The sequence below is a fragment of the Verticillium alfalfae genome, genomic scaffold (assembly GCF_000150825.1).
Source record: "Verticillium alfalfae VaMs.102 supercont1.8 genomic scaffold, whole genome shotgun sequence".
Lineage (NCBI taxonomy): Eukaryota > Fungi > Ascomycota > Sordariomycetes > Glomerellales > Plectosphaerellaceae > Verticillium > Verticillium alfalfae.
Window position 1 is genome coordinate 99728 of NW_003315031.1, and position 20521 is coordinate 120248.

Below are 20521 nucleotides of genomic sequence, written 5' to 3' on the forward strand. Positions count from 1 at the left end.
CAACGAAAAACTATTTTTTCCTGAAGCCAAGCAACTTCCGGGTCAGGGTCAAATCTCGTACCAAGGAATGACTAGAAAATTGATTGGACAGGACAGACGCTTCGACCCAAGTCGGGGGAGCCCAACACCCCTAGCGCTCATGAAGAAGGCAACACAACGCCGTATGACATCCCACGCAAACAGGAGCCGCCCATCCAGTGATATATCCTCAGGTATCTCGACACATTTGAAGGAAATCGTGCAGCTCTTTCAAGCTGTCGTGGTCGACACCTTTGGTGTAAGCGCACTGCTTTCCGTTTCCGATCGACACCTCGACGGATCGCCGGACGAGCCATGCGACCCCGCCCGAATGCCGGAACAGACCACTCGCGCGCACCTTTTCAGGCCCCAATCGCGTCGTCTCACGATCCCAAAGCTCCTGCCACCGCTCTATAGCGGACAGGATGACAGGAGCACTTGCGGAAAGAGTGGACATGAGGCGCGCCGAGACAATAGATGCACTTAGTCCTGCGTTACGTGTACTTTGTGTTAGATTCGGCTGAAGCGGTGACCACGGAGGCTCAAAGAGCCGGGGAAACAGGACATCACATACCACCGATAAGAAAGTAAAGATTCATCAGAGTGACTGGCTCCAACGGAAAGTGGCTGGCGCCGAGCCAGCCGTCCTGCATGAGGACGGCCAAACAATGACTGAGAGATGTGCGTGACCGCGATGCCTCGGCCTCCCTTGAAGCCATGAGCCTAAACTCCGTAGCGTCCGCAGCACTCCACAGTTCTTCGGAGCAGGGAAAGTCGCCCGTCATCTCGGCGCTCGCTATGATGGGCGGCGAGTTGAACGTCCCGCACTGCGACCAGTCAATCAAAGCGGCCCAGGCGGCCAGCCTATTCACGAGTTAGCAAGAATTGAACCGCATCCACCAAAAAGTCCTACGCGTTCAAAGGAGCCCTTACCGAATACAAGTTTCTATGCGAATGAAATCGTCCCACGGGGTGTCCTCGGGAAGATTGTCGTGCTTCATCTGCAGCAAGCCAAGCGACCGGATGGTCGCCACAATGACCGGCAGGTTCTCTGTGCGTGTTCTGCGGCGCACCTTCTTGTCATTGACGAGGGCGCGCATGCTATGTATGTTGAGGGCGGCGAGAAGCACCTCGATCACACGTTTTCGATGGCAATTTCTGGCGCGGCTCGAGAGCCACGACCTCGCGAGACGCTGGAAAATGTACTCCTCGCCCGACGCGAAAAAAGGTGTGCGGCGAAGAGGGCGTCATCTCGCGGCACAGCGCGCATCGAGCCCCATTGAGTATGAAGGGCAAGGAGGAGCCTCCGGGGAAGAATCTTCGTAGCTGAAGGAGGCCACGTGCGCTACCGGGAAGTCGGGCTGCGTGTATCGGAAAAAGGTCGAAACGAAAAGCTTGGCGTTGCGAGCGGTGAAAACCTGCTTCGCAGAGTCGATGCTGAACGTCTCGCTGTACGAAGCATCCATCGCTGAGAGTCGAGCGTGGACAGCGCCGAGCTCGGCAACAATGAAGGCCAATCGCGCATCGAGCGCCGGCGATGAGTGATCAATGTCGGGCACCTGGTTGAATAAGTCGTACATGTCGAGCTCATCTTCGACATCGCCCATGAGAATGTCGGTAATGTTCCACGGGAAGAATTCTCGCTCCGGGTCAAACTCTGTGCCTCCTATTTCGGCCTCTCTCATGGGCTCACAGAAGAAAGACTTGATCATGGTTTCGGCTTTTGGATCTGTCATGCTGAGCAAGAAGGGTATGGACAGTCGAGCCCGGGCGTCACGGGTATATGGTTTGCGAATCCTCAAAGGGTCCATCCCTGAGGCATTCGAGGGGTCCCGCTGCACCTTGTTGTAGGAGCAGATGGAGTGGCGAGACACGCAACGGCCGCATGGCTCGGCGAGGTCGCACGCCAACTTGCTGTGCGCGCATGCATCACAGGCGCGAGGCTTTTGACCACGCTTGATGGTCTGAACTTCATGAGAAGGGCGACCGCGATTGTTGCCCTTGGTCAGGCAAGAGGTGGCATGCTTCCGGCACACGTCGCTATGGCACGGTGAGTGGGTGCATGCTGGCTGAGTAGGAGGACAGGAGGGGAGGGTCATATACGAGGAGAGATGAAGGGGCAGGTGAGGGGATCAAGAGTTGGAGTGACAAAAGACAAAAGGGTTCACTGACCGACGAGCAAAAGCCTTGGTACAGTACGGGCAGCTGAAGCGGCCATTCTCGGCATCTACTCGAAGTCAGACTTTCTGTCCTAGCTGTCCAGAGTTTGCGGGGTGCATGGGGAGGGGGAAGGGTGCTCAAAGGTGAGGTGAGAGAGGGGCTCGTCATTGAGATCTGGGTACATGAGGCTATCAGGACAATGGTGAACTCACGGGTAGACTCATGACGCCGGAGGTGGGTGTTCCTCTGATACTCCTTTCCGCAGACGGAGCATTCGAATGTCATCTTGCATCTTGAGAATCTAGACGTCCTACATGTTCTGCTTGGGTTTTCTTCTGGCGGCTGAAGACCATTTGATGGGAAAGAAATGGCCATCGAGGTTGGCTCCGGTTGGCATCCAGGGCAGTCGGTGCCTACGACGGACCCCGACAGCAGTGAACTGGTGGGTTTTGGTGGGTTTTTTCCGATGGGTCCGACGCTGTTGAGCTGGCAGGGTGGGCATATGCAAGTGCTGCCAGCTGTGGACAGCGCCTTGAAGGTAAGACTGGCAACCTGGTCGCCCCCGCCGCTGAGAAATCAGAAGATCCGTCCCATCACTTGCCCCCGCTGACCCCTGTCGAACAGGTGCCGACGCGTCGATTCATTGGTAGACACTGCCACCAACAGCGTCGCTTCACGTCAGGTGGCGCCCTATACCCTTGCTACTAGCACTGTAAGCACTGCTTGCACAGCAAGAGGTGGGTGGCCTGACAGGACTCCGGATCCTTTTTTGCCTGACCGAAGAACGCCGTCATGCCCACTTCCATGTCCTTGGCTACTTCCCAACACCAATCTGCCTTCTACTTTCCTCAACACCACCGTCAACGACTGGTGGTAATGACCATCTACATGCAATCATGGTGAAAGAGTCTCGCACTGCCTCGTAACAGGGCCCATCAATGCTCGCCCGACCATGAGTTGTATCTCCATATCGTCCACGATCACTTTGCGACAAGTTCGGGCTCTTGATGCCGTCCCCTGCATCACACATCTCTGCCTTTTGCCTGCCTACCACCGTCCTCGAGCGTCCCACTTGGCTTGAACATATGTCTTCCATAATCTCTACAACAAGGATCATTCATCCGCCTGACATGACGGGTTCCCTGTCTGCGCGTCACTGCTGCGAGCAAGCCATCTTCTTTGCCCTATAGGGGGGATTGTGCTCGATTCATCCGGCCATCATCCCAGGCAGGTCACTCACTCTGTCGAATACTGAGTCAAATCGCCAGGCCGCCGAACAGATCACCAAGGCCTGATCCTTCGAAGTGCGCCTCACTAGACTGACCGGCCGTCTGGTATTATGTAGCACATATTCCCGACCTCAATTCTCATCCCGTCATTCGAGGTCATTTAGTATAGGGTTGATGGGTATAACTGACCCATGAAAGAGCACGGTACGCGTTCTTCCCTGCTAGTGGCCCGGATATTGCCCAAGATAATATCCCCGCTTCGTCGGCTATTTTGGACGACGCACTAGACTTGAGCGAATAGCTGATTAGAACGCCTTGTCCCCTAAACGGAACTGGTTCTCAGTGCTGTGAGAATGCCAGGGGCCATCATCCATAGCGCGTAACTAGGGTCAATATCATCAGAATTGCTGTCGTGGGGCCTGTACTACTCAGTTGACTTGTTCGAAGCACAATACAGTTTCGAACTGCTTCGAATGGGTTGGCGGCTGACCTTCCGTGAATAAGGCTTTTAAAGAGCTGTTCTCTTTGTCGTTCTGCTGTGTGAGAGAGCTGCGGCTAGCCCATTTGTCATTCTCGAACAAGCGCACCATCCATCCCTGCGGTATGGTTGTATTGGCACAACTCAATGCGAGCCACGACATGTCGTGAAATTTCTGTGGAGAATGCCAGGAAGCACCATTGATATTATGCTGAGGGCAAGAAAATGAGGAAGAAGATATATGAACTGATGAGCGAAGAAAGAAGAAGAACTGGTCTAGGTGTATGTGATGCTTTACCCCTAATGATAGACTCCGTAATGATGCGTCGTGTAACATGATTGTGTCATAACAACATTGTCTCATGGCTCTCGTTCAAGCAGGCTAGCAGCCTCAACACCGTGCCTTGGCATGAAAACGCACTCGAATGGCAGCGGATGCCTACCCAATAGTGTCAGTCTTGGTCGTTCATCACATGACATGTGGCTAAGAGGGGGAATCAAAATCCAATACGAGGCATGAACATACCCGCCTAATCCAATAGAGATACCAACCCTGGGCTCCAAGACTTGACCATTGTCATCGATAGCCTTGTCAATGTGGAATGCTGACATGAGCGTCGCAACAAAGATCTGAACAGAAGCAAGTGCAAGGTGATTTCCTGGACATTTTCGCCGGCCGAAGCCGAAATTGCCCGGAGACTCTGGCTCACCGCGAAGGTAGCGGTCCGGGTCAAAGAGGACAGGCCGATCATACACAGTTGGATCAGAAGCCATGGCAGAGGCATTCGCAAAAACGATGGAACCTTTGGGTATGCGCATGCCATTGTAGACATCCTCCGCAAGACTTCTGTGTGGTATGACCAAAGGGTTTAATGGGAGACATCGAAGAACCTCCTTGATGAAACGATCCAGGTATTGGAGGCGTGGGCGATCATCAAAGGTTGGAAGGCGATCTGGCCCGACAACTTCATCCAGCTCTTCCTGTATGCGTCGCTGGACATTGGGGTACTTGGTCAGGAAGAGAACACAGGCCTGAAGGGTGCTCCAGGTTGTGTTGCCGCCGGCAATAAATATGGCGCCGGCTGCGCCTTTGATATCGGGAACGGTCAATTCCTGGGTCTTGCCAGACTCCTCGATGGCTCGATATTTCTCCAAATATGTCTTCATGAATGAAGAAGATGCGATACCGGCGTCAATTTCCTTCAAGCTTGCGGCCCAAGGCTCTTCATGGATAGTGCGTATGGTTTTCCGACTGCGTCGCGCGTGAGCCAGAGGCTCTGAGAGGTTGAGGCAGTCAGGAAGATATCTTGCAGGTGGAAAGAGATCGACCAGTGTCGAACCAGGAGTTCCACCCGTTGTCGTGGCATAATTCGCCGCCTGGGACATGGCGCAATACGGAGAGCCCTTATCTACGACCTCCTGACCGAAGGCGATCCGGAATACGATGCTTGTTGCCATAAGCAGCGTGATTTCTTTCCAGTCCGCGGGGTCCTGGAGTAGATTTCGAACTGTTTTGCGTGCTTCATGCTGCTGGATGAACTCGAATTTCCTGACGTTTGTGTGTGAGAAGGTCGTTTGGAAGAGGCGTCGATGAAGGCTAAAGCGAGGCCCGTAGCGGAGGAATGTAAGCGTGAGGCCCCATCCCATTCTGAAGACTCTTGTCAGCGTACTCGGCGCTTAAGGGGGGGAGTCAATACGCGGGGTGCGGACGTACATTTCGAAAAGAGTAAATCTCGGTCTATCGCAGTAAATGGAGCCCCGACGTTCAAGTAAGTCTTCAGCAGCCCGGCGGCTGTTCAGACAGATCATGTGTTGGCCGAGGACTTCAGTATGAATGACATCGCAATCTGGCTGGATGTGTAAGCCTCGAAACTACCAAGCAATTGACGCATTTTGCGTATCGTATTGGGTGCTTGCTAAACTGACCGTAGGCCTGACCCCATCGCAGGTAATCTTTCTCAGGGCTGTCGATGCTGACATGGCCCAGATTGCCAACCAAGAACCTGCCAGGGGGGCCAGGAGGGAGAGGGTACTGGTATCGCGGGGATGCATGGGAGTATCGTACAAGCCATATCAAAGCCAGGCCCAAGACCACCGCAAGAGCGGCCTGCGGATAGCTGGCAAGAGTCATGCTTCCCTACCAAAAAGACCTAAGGATGATCAAGGAGAGTGAGGATGAGGGAAGAACACGAAGCCGTAGGGTATGGGTAGATGCCAAAACTTGCGCCACCGTCATGTCGACTGGTCTGGCAGTAAATAGATGAACGTGGTCTTGGAGAATCCCGGCCAAAGGCAGGACTTTGTCCAAGGATAAGGTCGCAGGATGAAAAGAACCAGGAACACCTGGGTCTCACGACGCTGGAGCAATAAGAACGGCTCAGAGTCTCGATCCCAATTTCTACCACATCATCCCGCAGGCTGATCAAGTGGCACCTACTCGCGCGGGACGAAATGCCCACTTCAGCTCGGAAGCGTCTTGGCCAAGATGGCAATAAATCCAGTACAGGCATCCGCCCCTCAAGCAGGCACCGAGTAGCGAGAGGGTCCGAAACGAAAAGGAATGAATAGCTGAATACACCCCAGAGCCATGAGTGTGGGCGCTTCTGTGCTAGGACGAGGCCCTCGGATGTGCCTACATAAAAAGTAATCAGTGGAGGGAGGAGTCAGGGTTCGCATGTACCTGAGTAAGTCATCTGCAAACTTATGGTGAGGTAGGGTAAGGTAAGCTGGGCTCCTAGACAAGTGTACAGCCCATGACACGATACTGGACGCCGTCAGACCCGCTTGCGACTCCTAAGTGGCAGCTTTAGACTGTCCAAGATCCATCATCTCACATCTGCGTGTGTGAGTGTGTGTGGGTGAGACCCGCCAACGTGCGCGCGCCGTCACCGGGGACACTTCTGTGTGCGGTGCGGCGCGGCTCAGGTAGTGCGGTGCGGTGTTTTGCTGGTTTGGATTCTGTCAAGGCAAGACCGCTGGTCGTGAGAGAGTCAGGTCCTGCTTCTCCTCCTTGTCCCGTCCCGTGTCATTCTCCTTCGCACTTGCTTCCAATTGTGCCTACGTGCCAACCAAGGTACCTACCTCCAGCTAAGGCATGTACTTGACTACCTTCCTACCACCTTACTTCTTGTCTTACTGCGTCCTAGCTCCAAGCTCAGCGGCAACCAAGTCTCGATACCTACCTGGGTACGAGTCTAACACCTACCCGGTATGCCTTTCCAGATGTATCATTCAGGCTCGGGGGAAGTCATGCCCCGGCCCCTGCTCTCCTTCGTGGGTTCCCGACCCGATGGGACGTCGCATCCCACCATGTCCTATGCATTATTGCCAGCTGGTTTGCAGGGGGGCTGCTTCCTTCCCCCAGTTTACGTCTTCATGCAGGCTTCGCCATTTCTGAGATCGTCCAAATCAGTTCCTTCCATGTCCCACCTGAGTCGCCTGTGGAAGAATCGGTCACCATTCTGAACCCCTCTCTCTCTGACCCTTCACGGCTAGAGACCGCCGCCCAACCCCTCCCTTTCCCTTTTGGCAGCCGAAGCCGCCGCTCACGACACCAGAGCGGGCCAAGCTGAAGCCTTCGAGTCCATCCCTCGTCAGACGCCTTGACCCTCTTGTCAAAAGCCACAGCTGGGCCTCGGAGACCAGACAAATCTGGCCTCCGCTTCTCCCTTCCCTGTCCACACCATCGAGAACAGGATGGAGCGCTTCAGCCCACCTAGCCAACAACTACGGACCATTTGCGGTCTTGCGCAATGCAAGACTTCACTTGCTTGTCAGGCCCTCCAACCAATAAGGGCAAAGTCGCCGCCGCTGGGCATTATGGTCAAGAGTTTTTTTTTTTTGTTTTTTTTTCGCTTGTCGTAGAGAAAGGCGCAACCCACTTCATTGGCCGACGGCAGGGTCGGAAGAAGGTCCGAAATACGAGTAAGGGTCGGGGCAGCATCGACTGAATCATTGATTCAGGCTGGTTGGTAGTAGATCCTAGCCCTTCGTTGACCAAGCTCTTAGGCCCTAAGCCCCGAGTATCGCCGCGTTGGAGAGCTGTAAAGACGCCAGCTCGGTGACCCGCCTGGCGCCAGCGCCTCCTGGTAGCTAGTTTCTCAAGTCCTCGTCTAGTGTGGCCTTGCGACAGAAGAGTCGATCGGCCCCCATCACACCGACAGCTGCCACGTGGAAATGCCCTCCTCTGATTTCCCACCGTTCCCCCTCCTGCAATGCACCATGGCGCGCGAGTCGTGGCCCATGATGCACGTTCGACAGCCTACGGCCTGTACACTCCAAGGCTAGTCTCAGCATCCGTCAGACAAATGATTGTCTGATCTACCTTGCCTGAGATCTTCCGCTGCCCTAGACACAGATGCCTACGAGGCAGCTGGCACAGGTTCTGGAGCTTGAGCCTGGAAGGGCTGCAGAACCTGACTAGCATCGCAAATCTCGAACCCACCAATGCAGTGCACGGCGCTTCTGGCCCACCAGGTGTCCATCCAGCTGTCTCCGTCTTTGACGATAAGAGTTGGGCAATTTACTCGAGGTTCTGGGCACGTTGCCATGACTCGTTGTCGACCTCCCTCGCATCGCTTTCGCATCGACGACCTTGGGCGTCTGGCTCATGCTGGGAAGCCTGCGGTGGCAGATATCACCAGAGTGTTCGTCACGAACAGACCCTAACATGCACCGCGCTCAGAGCGACCTCTCCTTGGCGACCCTCGGTTCGAGGTGGCGATATGGGTCAAAGATTACCCATCCTCCGTCTTGGCTTGCTGGTAGGCTTGGCATGCTGGCGAATCGACGACTCGCCAACTGGCAGGGCTGGTGGTTGTTGGACAAGTGGTCTGGCAGTATGGGTAGCACCATTTGTGCGAGCCGGTGCCTTGGAATGGAAAACTGAGTGCCGATCGTCAACCCGCACAAGACCTGCGAAGTGCAAGGGCTGACCCCTTGCAACTGTGTGACTTGCTCCCGCGCAGCCTGCTCGGAATCATTTTCATATCCATCTGCCGCAAAGTACATCGAGCCTACGTCAGAAGCTGCTAGCACGTCGTGATCGATTTCGCTAGGACCAGCCGTCGCTCACCAACGCAGGGCAGTTCAAGATAACCCCACAACAAGCCATCGCCAGTCCTGAGGTGCCCGCAAAGGCCCGCGACCGAGCCGGCGCGACCGCCGATCCCCATGGCACCCACCGCCTCCCGCAAAGGAACCTAAATCTGCATCTGCGCCATAGCAGTCACAGCAAGCCTTTTCGCAGCTCAGGCTGCTGGACCAGCGCTAACTCGTGTCGACTGTTGGACTTGCTCAGGTAGGTAACTAAACCCATCATTTGCGGGCTTGCTAGGGGTCATTGGTAACTGCGCCTCGTGCGCTCGGCCACTTGGATCTCGTCATTGACCGCACGTCAATCCACCAGCCAGACACATCAGCAATTTTATACCGAACAAGCGAGTAAGGTCGTCTCCATTCTGACACCCCAACCGGCGGCGGCCAGCCCCCATACCTGAACACGCCCAGTGCTCAGCAAGCACCTATCGCGGATCGTCCAATGACACTGTCGCCACCCACTCTGATGACACAGATTGCACGCCTTGCTTCTCCTCACGATCTGAGCCGATACTGAGAACCCAGCACCTAGCAGAAACCAACCGACTCGGGCACCCCGCACATGCTCTTGCCGTCTTTTCGCCAACCCTCTTGCCGCTCCTGATCCACACCTACTGGCCGGAGTGTCGCGGTCGCGGTCGCGGTCGCAGTCGTAGTCGCAGTCGCAGGCCATTGCGGATATGGAGCTCGACGACGACGCCAAGCCTAACCTGACTGCGCTCAATCGCAACCTGAGCTCTGGCGGCTGTAGCGACAACTTCAAAGACGAGCGAAACGGCAGCGTCGACGATTGTCTGAAGCACGGCACAGACAGCAGTGCATCGGCTGCAAAAGCTCCCGTCAAACGTAGGGCCCCGATTGCCTGTCGAAGGTTTGTCCATTCCTTCTCACGCTCTAGCAGCCCGCACCGTCGACCCACGACGCAAGCTGAACTTGAGCTGTGGCACCACGGCGAAGCCCTATCCGCGCTCAGCCATACTAATAACCTGCTCTGCTTAGATGTCGCCGCATGAGAAGCAAATGTATTCATGAGAAGGCATCACCACCTTGTAATGCCTGCAAGGAGGCTGGCTTAGGGGCCTCCGATTGGTATGCAGTTTCCTCTTGAACATGAAGCTTGATTTCGTGGGAAGTCCCAGACGTATTACGTTTCTTGGCCACTCAGCATTTTCCCTGTTCGAGGGCAGCCTGACGATGATCGTGACTATCGCCATCCACGCATGAGAGCTGAAAAGGCTACCAAGCGTGACTTAATTAAGACACGTCGCGAAGTCCTCGACGCCCCCGTGTTTCCTCTCAGCGTGGCGCCTGCGGATCGACTCAAGCACGCTGATGAATGGGATCTTATGCCACCGCTCCCCGAAATTGTAGAGGCAGTTCACCTCTTTACTCGAAAGTATTTCCAATTAGGCTTCATTCCTAAGCAGTTGTTCCCCGCCCGGCTTCAGCGCGATCACCGGTCCGTCAGCGTCTTTCTACTCCTTAGCATCCTCAGTATCTCAGCACGCTTCTCCCTCGCCCTGACGCGGCGTTATCAGGGCGAGATCAGGGCGGCCGACTTTTTCATGGAAAGGGCCAGTACCTTGGCACTCAATGAACTGTACTCGGAGCCAACGCTTGAGCGGTGCCAGGCGTTCTATCTTCTGAGCATCGCCCAACAGGGAAGTGGCTGGCGAAATCGAAGCTATGTGAGTGACATCCCGATCATCGGGTATGGAAGCGCGGTCCTAATGCGATGTAGATCAACCTCGGGATTGCCACGAGGATGGCCGTCCTCATGCATCTTCACCGCGAGGAGACCTATGTTATCAAGGTACCGACGAAAGAACTGGTTATCAAGGCCGAGTCCGCCAGGCGTACTTTGGTAAGGCTTCCCTGCCTGCCATTTCTTGATCTGACTAACAGTCAAATAGTGGATGCTCCATAGTGAGTCTCAGCACACCTTGCGCAACACTTGACCATGCCTTTTGACATATGTGTAGGTCAGGACAACCTCCACTGTGGCGCGAAATCTCCTATCTCGTTAGCCGCTAGCGACATTACTTGTCTTCTGCCTAGTGACGAGAATGACTTTGCGAACGGCAATGAGCCCAAGTCTCGCGCTGCCCTCGAAGATACCCCACCTGCCCGCGAGAACCCATCTCTCATCCATCAGCCTACTCGGTCGCTATTTGCGAGTCTTATTCAAGCCCACTACTACTGGGGTAAGGTAGCCCGCAGAGCGATGGTTTCGACAAAGAGCTCTTCGCCTTGGGATCCCACAAGTGAATATTCCAAGATGGCAGCGAGTTTGGCAAGTTGGGAACAGCAGCTACCACCAGACCACAAGTGGAGTATGGTTCTGCTGAAAGGCCACAAATCCGTAGGCGAGGATCTTGTAAGTGAACCGCAGTCGTCGCAAACCATCCTGGCAGCTGACAGCATGCACTAGGCATACATGAGCGTGACAATGGTTACAAAACTCTGCAATGTGGTTCTTAGAAGACCATACCTCGATGAGTAGGTTCTGGACTCCCGATCTCCCGTTCGAAAATGCGGGGTTCATCTGACTCGATTAGCATCATACACCCCGAGCCCAAGAGCCAGGCTCACCGCGTGTTCTTCTCCCACTTGTCCGACGAATTGTTCCGCAATGTTCGTGACTTGTTTGAGCAAATCGACAACCAATTCTCTGTACGAGGCGCTGATGAAAGCGTTGGTGCCCAGATGGCTGTCTGTTGCCCTCTGCTCTTGCGACAAAGGACTTGACCTCGAGCTAACATTGGCTTAGTCCTTCTGCGTCTACAGCTGTGGTCTGTTTTCGACTTATCTATGCAAATACAAGAATAGTAAGCTATCTTAGCCCCCGCCATATCACTATTTTAAGGATCATCCTGACGTTGGCAATAGTTTGTTCTGACAGAACCATTGTAAAACAAGGTCGCACCATGCTTCTGCGGTGTATGAGCCTTCTCATGGAGTCAAAACAAGTCTGGCCTCTTGCCTCCCGTTGGCTCGAATCGCTGGAAAGATTTTCGCGAGATCCCAAGGCCGCAACAGTGAGCATGGATGGCGGCATGGCTGATGGTGTACGTCTGGCCCAATTGTTCCAGTGCCTCCGCTTTGTGAGGGTAACGCTGACACAACAACCACGCCCAACAGAATGATCGAATATTACGGCCTTTGCAGAGCGGGTACTCGCCATCATTGACAGGCATGGCCTCGATCCAGGGGAAGAATGTCGTCCCGGCTTCACCATTGCCTGGCCCAATGTCACCGAGTGAGGATTCAATTTCGAAAAGCGTCATGTCATCGACCAATGCCTCGCCAACAACAGCACCAGTACCGAATTTTCCGCCCTCTATGAGGTCTCCAGAGGACCAACACCAGCTACCAGTGCCAGGACATCGCCTGCGGCCGCAGCACCAAATCCTCCCACAGCCTGCACAGCATCTGGGCCACAAGCAAAGCATGGGACCGGGGCAGTCACCTGGTCCACCGCAACAACATCCAAATTTCACGCCGTCACAGCTTTCACCCGCCTCTTCATTCGGTGCACAGCAACAGCAACAACAACCTCTCCAACAAAATCCGCACCAGGCTCACCATCAGCAGCAACAGTACCAGCATCAAGCGGCGCCGTTTGTCGCTCCTGGGCATCAACAGGCCAGCCAAGGGTACGCCGCGTACACACAGCAGCAGGACCCATATTCTCAATCGCACAATCCAATGGGAGTATTAACCCAAGCCGCATTTGACCCGCCGCCGAATGTGCAGCAATCACAGCAGCAGCAGCAGCACGTCATTGCCGGGTTCCCACAGGTTCAGCCCCTACCGCCACAAGCCTCGTTCGACGTCGTGCCGCCAATGCAGCCCCAACTGTTCACGCCCCCGACCCCGACTGCTCTGGGCCCGGGAAACGATGGATATGAGGGTGAGCTGCAAAGCTGGTTCGATGAGTCTGCCCAGGCAGGTGGCTGGGTTGGCAATGGCGCAGGGATGGGTATGGGCTACTATTGAGTTGCCGGAAGTGGTCGATGACAATCGTCTTGTTTTCTTTTCTACATCATGATACGCACCAGCGGGCCGCAACCAAGGAAGTGTGGCAAGGAAAAGCAGCGTTCGGGATGCAATCGGCATGGCGCGGCGGGAAAGCAACACGAGGGAACAGCGCCTGGGTTGGGGTTGTCGAAACACGAAGGACAGGGGCCAACGGATAAAATCACGAGCTCGGGGCGATTGAGCTTGCGACAGGGACTTTTTTTTTTCTTTCGTATTCTTCTGCTTGGCCTTGTCTTTTTTGCCTGTCCGGTCCCTTTTCACAGCGTGTTGGCTTTGTAGCCACAGGCCGCCTCCTGTTCAATACTTGGCCAGTAAAATGTGCCCAGGAGTTTCATTTCAAGTGCAAACCTTGTACTGCTTCTTGCGCCTTGGATCTTGTGAGCTTTGTCGCGCTGTGTACCTGGGCAGGGCGACATCAACATCAGAACAGGCGGATCACGATGCAAAGCTATGCCTTGGAGAGAAAGGGCGGGGGAACTTCATCAATTCAGGTTCGGCAGCTTTGACTACAGCTCATGGGATCACTTGACCCAAGGTTCACCGCGTCTGGCCCACCATCGATTGCGCTGCACTGCTCTCCGCCTGCCTTCCTCTGCCTGCTCTCTTCTGTCTTTGCCTCTTGCACTCTCGCTGTGCAGTGATCTCCTCCTCGCACCAGACAGTCTTACCCCTACACGCTCCTAGTAGTTCGTCTCGCCCAGGCGGCCCGAAGCCGAGTCATGCCATTCGTCATCCACTCGTTCCAATCGACTGCGCCGCGCTCAGCCTGATCACGCATATCCCCTTGTCCCGACCTAGACCCCTTTGAAATAACAGAGTCCATCCGATCTCCTGACCAACCAAAAGATCCGCTCACTTGAGCGTAGATCAAGAAACGGGGATGCGGTCGGCCCCAGGGCATGCGTTCATAGCTCGCTGCGTGTGTATGCGTGTGTCCCGTTGCCGTGTCTCGTACCGGAACCTCGACACCATCCCCCGCGTGCTTCCTTCCTGTCCGATGTAACTCCACGAAGTGATTCAAATCCGTCCGTGGGTGAAAACTCCGTCTACATGAATTTTGGCTCGCCAACGCTGTTGCGAGCGTGGCGTACATGAAAAATGAGGGGGTGAGGTCCTCTCTATGCCTGGCATCCGCCGTGTAAAGCAACGCAAGAAAAATACAGCCAAGCAAGTGCTGTGGAATGGAGGTGGGCAATGGGTGTAATGTTTTTGATGAGAAGGCAAGGGGATTGTGTTCGAGATGTAGTGGTATTGGAGGGTTGGGGGGAGTACTAGGGGCGGTCTGTGTCAGGTCTATATACACAATTCGTGTATGCCTTGCTGTCCGAGTGTTTTGTGAAGTTTCATAAAAGGGGGGGTGGGGGGGGGGGGGGGAGAAGTTGCAGCTCTCGCTCCTGGTGGCAATGTAGGTCCACGGGCCAACAAAGAGTGGGCCAGCTGCTTCAGGCCCATTGGAGCTATGTGACAAGTCGAGGTAAGTCACACCGGCGCATATGGTCTTGCTGGCCAACAGGGACGCTCTAGGCCTGGGCCATGATGCTGGACGCACCGCCGAGCTGACGCTTGACCTGCTCGCGAGCCCAGCGGGCAGTGTCGATTGTCCGGGGCTGGAACTCGCGGTTGGTCTTGGTCTCCTTGATGAGAGTAGTCAACCAGTCCTGGCGGAAGACGTCGACGAGCTCCCCGTTGGGATAAGCATCGGCGAGATCACTGGTTTACAAGTTAGTGTGCGGAAAAGCGATGGCGAGCAAAGCGACGTACCCAATGACACCCATGGATGCCCGCATGAGAGCCTCGCTACGGTTCATGTCGCTAGCAATCTGGCTGAGAAGCTGGAAGATGTGCGGCACCTGCTCCTGCAGGACAGCAGCTGCGCGAGTTAGCATTGATGGGCAGCATTATTGTGGAGCGCAACTTACTCTTGCCGCTGGACTTCATGGCACCAATGATACCGCCCCAAGCATCCATGATGCCTTCGCGGAGGGATACAACATAGTCGTACATCTCGTAAGGGCCGTCGGCGGTGGCGTTGACCGTGGCAGCCTGCTGGAGAACCTGAGCAATGACGGCCAGGTACGTCTCAAAGTGGCCACCAATGGCGCCGGCGATATCACCAAAGCACTGCAGAATAGCAGGCTTAAATTGGTTGGAGAGAGTGGTGCTCTAGGAATGACATTAGCATGTGGGGAAGACAATCGAAGAAGCGGATCAGCTGACCTTCAAGTTATTCAACAGGTGGTTCATGAAGTTATCGCAGTACGGCTGGCTACGTTCACCCAGGGACCGGGTCAAGTCGCTGACAAGACCAATAGCCATGGAGCAGAGACTGGGTTCCTCCTGGTTCGCCAGAGCGTTGTAGAGGAATGGGGTAAAAGCCTCCATGTACTTGTTGAAGTCTTCCTCCATGGCGTTGGCAAGAGCGCTGATGGCAGCGAAGGCAGAATCGGGGACACTGGACTTGGCGCCGACAGAGTTGAGAATCTGGAGCAGGGCGCCCATGATACGGTCGCCCTGGGGAATGATCTCCTTGTCAAGCTTAATGATGATGGCCTGGAGCACTGTGCAAAGACTCGTCTGCATCTCCTCGAGCATGATCTTGTCCTCGACACTGACAACCTGGGATTGCATGGGGATTGAGCCCTCAAGACGCTCGAGAATCACACCAGAAAGAGAGGCGATAGGAGCCAGACTCTCGGTAGCTGACTGCTGCACAAAGGTGTTAAGGACTTCGTAGGCGGCAACTCGGACGTACGAGTCCACGTCCTGCCGGGCAGTGAGAGCCAAGAGGTTGGTGACGCTGGTGTTGAAGTGGGGGGTCATGGCGTTCTGCTCCGCACCGTAGTCACCAGAGAAGCGTTCTGCGAGGTTCATGAGTGCCCAACAGCACGACGAGGCAATCTTTGCGTTGCTCATGAGACCAGCAAACAGAGAGCGGACGAGAGGGTCCAGGTGGGTGGCCGGATCGATAGCATCAGAGATACTCTCCGTGATACGACCAAGTGCGTACGCCGTCGAGTCCTTGACCTGGGGTGAACTGTCATCCATCATGCTGATCATGATCGGCAATGCCTGCTTGACAATGGGATCCAGAGTCTTCTCGTCCGGACCCTCCATAATAGCGCCGAAGGCAGAGACGGCAGCATCACGGTGGTGCCAGTCCTCGTGCCTCAAGTTGGCCTCGACGAACTGGAGAACAGGCTGGATGATGGCGCCGCCAACGGCTTGAGCGTATAGAGCCAGGCACTGGTAGGCAGCACGGGCAAGGTTGTACTCGTCATCGCCAGCATCCTCGTCCTGCTTGGTCAGAAGCTGTAGCAAGACAGGAACGACCTCGTTGGCAGCGACGCGAGCGAAGTTGTAAAACGGGCGCATTTGGTCGGAGCTCTCAACCTGAAGTCACACAGAAGTCAGCACAAGCCAGGTCAAATGGGTGGGATGAATGGCTGGGCCCGGATACCCACCTGCAGGTTGTCATCTTCAATGGCAGTTTCCTCCTCGCAAACCGTGCTCCAGAACTCGACAGCAAGCTTGGCGACGTCCTCATCCTCGTTCTTCATGCCGAGAATGGTCAGACCAAACAGGGCCTTCTCCATGTAGAAGCGCATGTTATCGTAGTAGAGGGCCATGATACGGTTGAGGCACCCAAAGGCACCCTGCTGAATACGCGTGTCCTCGGCCTGGGTGGCCTCGCAGACAACCTGCATAATGTAATTGCGCTCGCCCTCATGCTTGAAGTTGTTGGCAACAAACTCGAGGGAGTCGCCAAGAGCAGTGATGGCGGCAAGGCGAATCTCAAGGTTGGCCTCCTCCTTGCGGGCACCCTGTACAACTGCCGTCAAGATGGCGTTGGAGTGGCCAATCAAGGCAGTCCTCAGATCGGGGTCCTGGCTCTCGCAGATGTAACCGATCGTAGTCAGAGATGTCTGCTTCTGGTGATCGTTTCCTTCGCTAACGTTCTTGACCAGGATATTCAGCAAATCCTGCCACTGGTTGCGGGGCAGCTCAATGGCAGCAATAGAGGAGATGACCTGGGCGGCAGCCTGACCGGCCTGCGCGTTGGAAGACGCTAGTGTTTGCAGGGTCAGGTTCTTGACCTGTGTTTTGGTCTCTTCGTCGGTGCCCTGCAGCCATTTTGTCTGTAGGTCTTGGTGTCTGGCAAAATCTCTGGCGGTGAAAGCGTTCTTTAGGGCGAGACCAGCGGCTGCTCGGATGGAGCCTTGTGTGTTCTCGTTGGCGAGCTCTTGAACTAGGGTGGCAAGATACAGCGGCTGTCATGTGCAAGATTGTTAGTAGTTGCTCTTCAATCTGAACAGCGGGAGGAAAGCAAGTTTCGAAGGGGGGGTGTGTAGAAGAGGGGGTCATGAGAGGCAGAGAAGCGTGAGGGGAATGACGTACAAAGTTGGTCTCAGCGGCTTGTGTGAGTTGCTGCTCGGCAGCCTGTCGCAAGTTCGCGTCTGCGAGGCAGGAATCAGTGATACTGTCCAGTTGCAGGTGGTGGTGCGGAAGCGGTGGGAAAGGGCAGAGCTGTTGGGAGGATAGACAGCTTTTTCCCAGGGGCCTTTGGGTGGGGGGGACAGCAAGATGAGGAGGCGGAAGGGAAGGGAGCCAACAGAGAGAACATACCGGGAGACAGCGAGTTGCCCAAAACCTGGTTGATTTCGGAGCTCGACATGATGAATGGCGTATCGAACGGGTAGGCTCAGGACCAAAATGAAGTCAAAGTGTCGAAGTGGATGGAAGTCAAGAAGAGGGTTTCGACGAGCCGCACGTGCCAGAGGGATGTGGAAAACGCGGGGGGTTCTGAATGGAAAGTCGCAGTTGCGGCGCACCCAGAAACCAGGGTCCAAACAGTGGGAGAGGGGGGTGTGAATTATTGGTGTGACTCTGACCGCTTCGTAGTTGGGGTAAGGCGGGTGGACTGTGTGTGGTGCAGCGTGCAGTGTGGTGCGGTGTGGTGGGAATGAGGTTCGTGATGGCAAGGGAAAAAAAGGTATCGAGAGGGGGAAGCAGGTCGAAGGTGGACAGTGAAAAGGGGAAAAAAGATGCTGCTGGAGGTTGTTGACGATCACAGGTCTCGTCGCAGTGTGGAGGTCCAGTCGTCCAGTCCAGTCTCCGCCACTTTGTCTTTGGGCGTTCTCAGGGAAGTCACGATCATGCCAGCTGGATGCAGTTGCCAGCGCCTATGCCAGTGCCAGAGGGCTTAGAGGGTAAGGTGCCGAACCCTGGGCCGTGAGCGTGGGTTAGGCGTTAGGCGAGGGGGGGAAGGGGGGGAGGCGTGGCGTGGGTAAGGGCGCGAAATGAGTTGTGGAGAAGGCAGCCAGGCGGGAGTACAGTACTGTCCAGTCACTGTCGCCAGGTTGGATGTCTTGAGTGGGCTATTGTGCTGCCGGCTCCTCTTCGCTGATGTACGATCTTGTTGTTGGCCAGGGGAGTTTTATTTGTTGTTGTATTGTTTTGGTTTTTCCCATCTGGGCGAGGCAGAAGAAGGACGGCCGAAACTGTTGATGTCAAAGGGGAAAATGAAGCAGCGACATGCCTGCTGCCTTTGAAGGTAAAAATTGATTTAGTCGAAAGGGTTGACTGGTTCACCTCACAGGTACCTAAGGTGCCTCACCAAGGTACCCTACCTTGGATAAGTGTAGGCATCTACAAGCACCCTATTGGCAGGGGCGCAAAGGTCTCGAATCCAAAGCAAAGGCGGCTGCCCCTCAGTAACGGCGGCTGCCTTGGAAGGAAGGAAGGAAGGGGGGGCGAGTCATTGTGGGAATAAGGGGTGTGCAAATGGAGTGATTGGCTACCATCAAAATGACCCTTCACACAGGTACCCACCACAAGCCACGAACCGGATGCTTTCAGCAGAGCCAGCGGAGTATGCGCAGTATTGTGCTAAGCCAAGACTTAGAATCCAGGTCAAAGCATTATGACACCCAAAGTATCTACATATCATGCCCTCACGACGGAAGAAAACACCCCTAGGTCCTCTCTTTTGACACCCCTTGCAGCACGCCTAGGTCTATCGGTTCGGAGGAGTCACACAGAGTCCTGGAAGGTAGGGAGATAGGCAGAAGGTGCCTACGTGGTAGGGCCGTGCATTTCTGTCACCGGAGAGACAGACTGCATTTGATCTCACTGAGATTGCATATTGTCGTCAGAGCTTTGGGTCCTGTTTCGGAGTGGTTCCCGTCATTCTGGGCTCCCTGTCGGAGCCCGTTCAGGAATGAACCGTCCTCGCGGCGAGTGCGGGTGTGCTATATTTGTCCATGTCTCGCGCGCCGCAGATGCCAGGCGACATGCAGATTGCATCGGCACTGAGCATTAGCAACCAGCACTATTGCGGGTGGCCAGCTTGGCTGAGTCGAAGTTCATCGTCATAGTGGATGCATCGGACGCAACGCTACTGGCTTCGCATATTTGCGTGTGTGCGTGCTTCTGCTCCAAGAGGATCACTCATCGCAAGGCTAGCAAACAGCCGGTTTGTAGAGCAGACGGTGATCTCACGTCGTCGGCATGTTGGAGACAGCCTCCCTGTACCCAACCACTGTATGGCATGGCAAAGCATGAATATGACCTAAGATATTTCAAATGACTTGATTGAGGCCGATTGACACTGCGCATAGGTCCTGTGAAGCTCCTCCTGGTCCTCACACATCTTCTTCGCGGCATTTCTTGATGACCGCCTATCGGCCGACACAGACATCTCCTGAGTCTGCCCAGCTCTCTTTGTCTCCTTCTTCTGTATCGCTCTATCCAGACGAGACACCGCCAAAAAAAAAATTACTCCAAACAAGATAGACCAACAATTGGTCACTAAAAGGGGAAAAGGAGGAAGTGAAGAAGATTAGATATACAGAAAGAAAAATGACGTGGCAGCTCAGTGCTGATGAGCAAGAAGCAAGACGCACAAAAAAAAGCAAGATAAAGAAAGCAGTTCGTCCCATGTATCACTGGGCGTGTCTTTGACGCCTTCCACCTACACTCCTCGCTTTCTTTCCCGGTTTGACTATGTTCAAGGTATCGGCCGTATGTACGGAGAGCTTTCTCTCCAAAGACGTGAAAAACAACTTCGCTTAGTATGCTCGCGCAAGGGGCAGAAGATATGCTTTACCACGTAAAGCTCTCCTCCACAAAGTCGACCACCGTGTCTTCGTCCTGGACCTGCCGTACAGCATGTCGGACGTCATCGGCAAGTGCGCCAGGTCCACAAACCGTCACACACATCGCGCCTTTCTGTTCCTCGACCTCCTTGCGCAGGAGCGTCGCGACGCTTTGGTCGGCCGGGGAACATCTGAACAGTTGAGCTTGCGGAAACGATCTCGCGCGGGTTCTTGGGTCGTGTCACAAACAGCTGGATGCGCAGAATGTCGCGACGGCCGGGCATGCGCAGAACCGTGTCCATCCAAGGGCGCACCCACTCGAGCGCTTCATAGTCGCGCACAATCCAAACAAGTGTGATGCGCCTTGTCGGCCACAGTGCCAGCGTTGTAACCTTCGATGAGAG

General features: G+C 54.9%; 5 protein-coding genes across 5 annotated transcripts in view; 2 read left to right on the top strand and 3 right to left on the bottom strand.

Moving 5' to 3' along the window:
* VDBG_06453 (conserved hypothetical protein) overlaps nucleotides 1-201 on the top strand; it is a gene marked incomplete at both ends in the record, with an annotated part of 1042 nt that extends 841 nt beyond the window's left edge. The window contains one exon of the mRNA XM_003002845.1: nucleotides 97-201. Within this exon, the coding sequence (XP_003002891.1) occupies nucleotides 97-201 (105 nt within the window). The remainder of the gene's footprint in view (nucleotides 1-96) is intronic.
* Nucleotides 202-208: 7 nt separating this feature from the next.
* On the bottom strand, nucleotides 209-2463 carry VDBG_06454 (conserved hypothetical protein; the record flags this gene model as incomplete). Its single annotated transcript, XM_003002846.1, has 6 exons — nucleotides 209-507; nucleotides 593-882; nucleotides 952-1211; nucleotides 1368-2058; nucleotides 2191-2245; nucleotides 2391-2463. The coding sequence occupies 6 exons, from the start codon at nucleotides 2461-2463 to the stop codon at nucleotides 209-211; spliced, it is 1668 nt and encodes a 555-aa protein (XP_003002892.1).
* A 1782-nt stretch (nucleotides 2464-4245) lies between these two features.
* On the bottom strand, nucleotides 4246-5937 carry VDBG_06455 (cytochrome P450 1A2; the record flags this gene model as incomplete). Its single annotated transcript, XM_003002847.1, has 4 exons — nucleotides 4246-4324; nucleotides 4412-5533; nucleotides 5600-5736; nucleotides 5812-5937. The coding sequence occupies 4 exons, from the start codon at nucleotides 5935-5937 to the stop codon at nucleotides 4246-4248; spliced, it is 1464 nt and encodes a 487-aa protein (XP_003002893.1).
* Nucleotides 5938-9662: 3725 nt separating this feature from the next.
* On the top strand, nucleotides 9663-12981 carry VDBG_06456 (conserved hypothetical protein; the record flags this gene model as incomplete). The annotated part of the gene is made up of 11 exons (XM_003002848.1): nucleotides 9663-9853; nucleotides 9982-10071; nucleotides 10148-10670; nucleotides 10724-10846; nucleotides 10896-10908; nucleotides 10965-11359; nucleotides 11414-11481; nucleotides 11541-11694; nucleotides 11770-11810; nucleotides 11930-12050; nucleotides 12124-12981. 11 exons carry the CDS (start codon nucleotides 9663-9665, stop codon nucleotides 12979-12981), a joined length of 2577 nt encoding a protein of 858 aa, XP_003002894.1.
* A 1562-nt stretch (nucleotides 12982-14543) lies between these two features.
* VDBG_06457 (importin subunit beta-1) lies at nucleotides 14544-17695 on the bottom strand (the record flags this gene model as incomplete). Its single annotated transcript, XM_003002849.1, has 7 exons — nucleotides 14544-14733; nucleotides 14785-14893; nucleotides 14943-15186; nucleotides 15241-16413; nucleotides 16485-17291; nucleotides 17419-17477; nucleotides 17647-17695. The coding sequence occupies 7 exons, from the start codon at nucleotides 17693-17695 to the stop codon at nucleotides 14544-14546; spliced, it is 2631 nt and encodes an 876-aa protein (XP_003002895.1).
* Between the last annotated feature and the right edge of the window lie 2826 nt (nucleotides 17696-20521).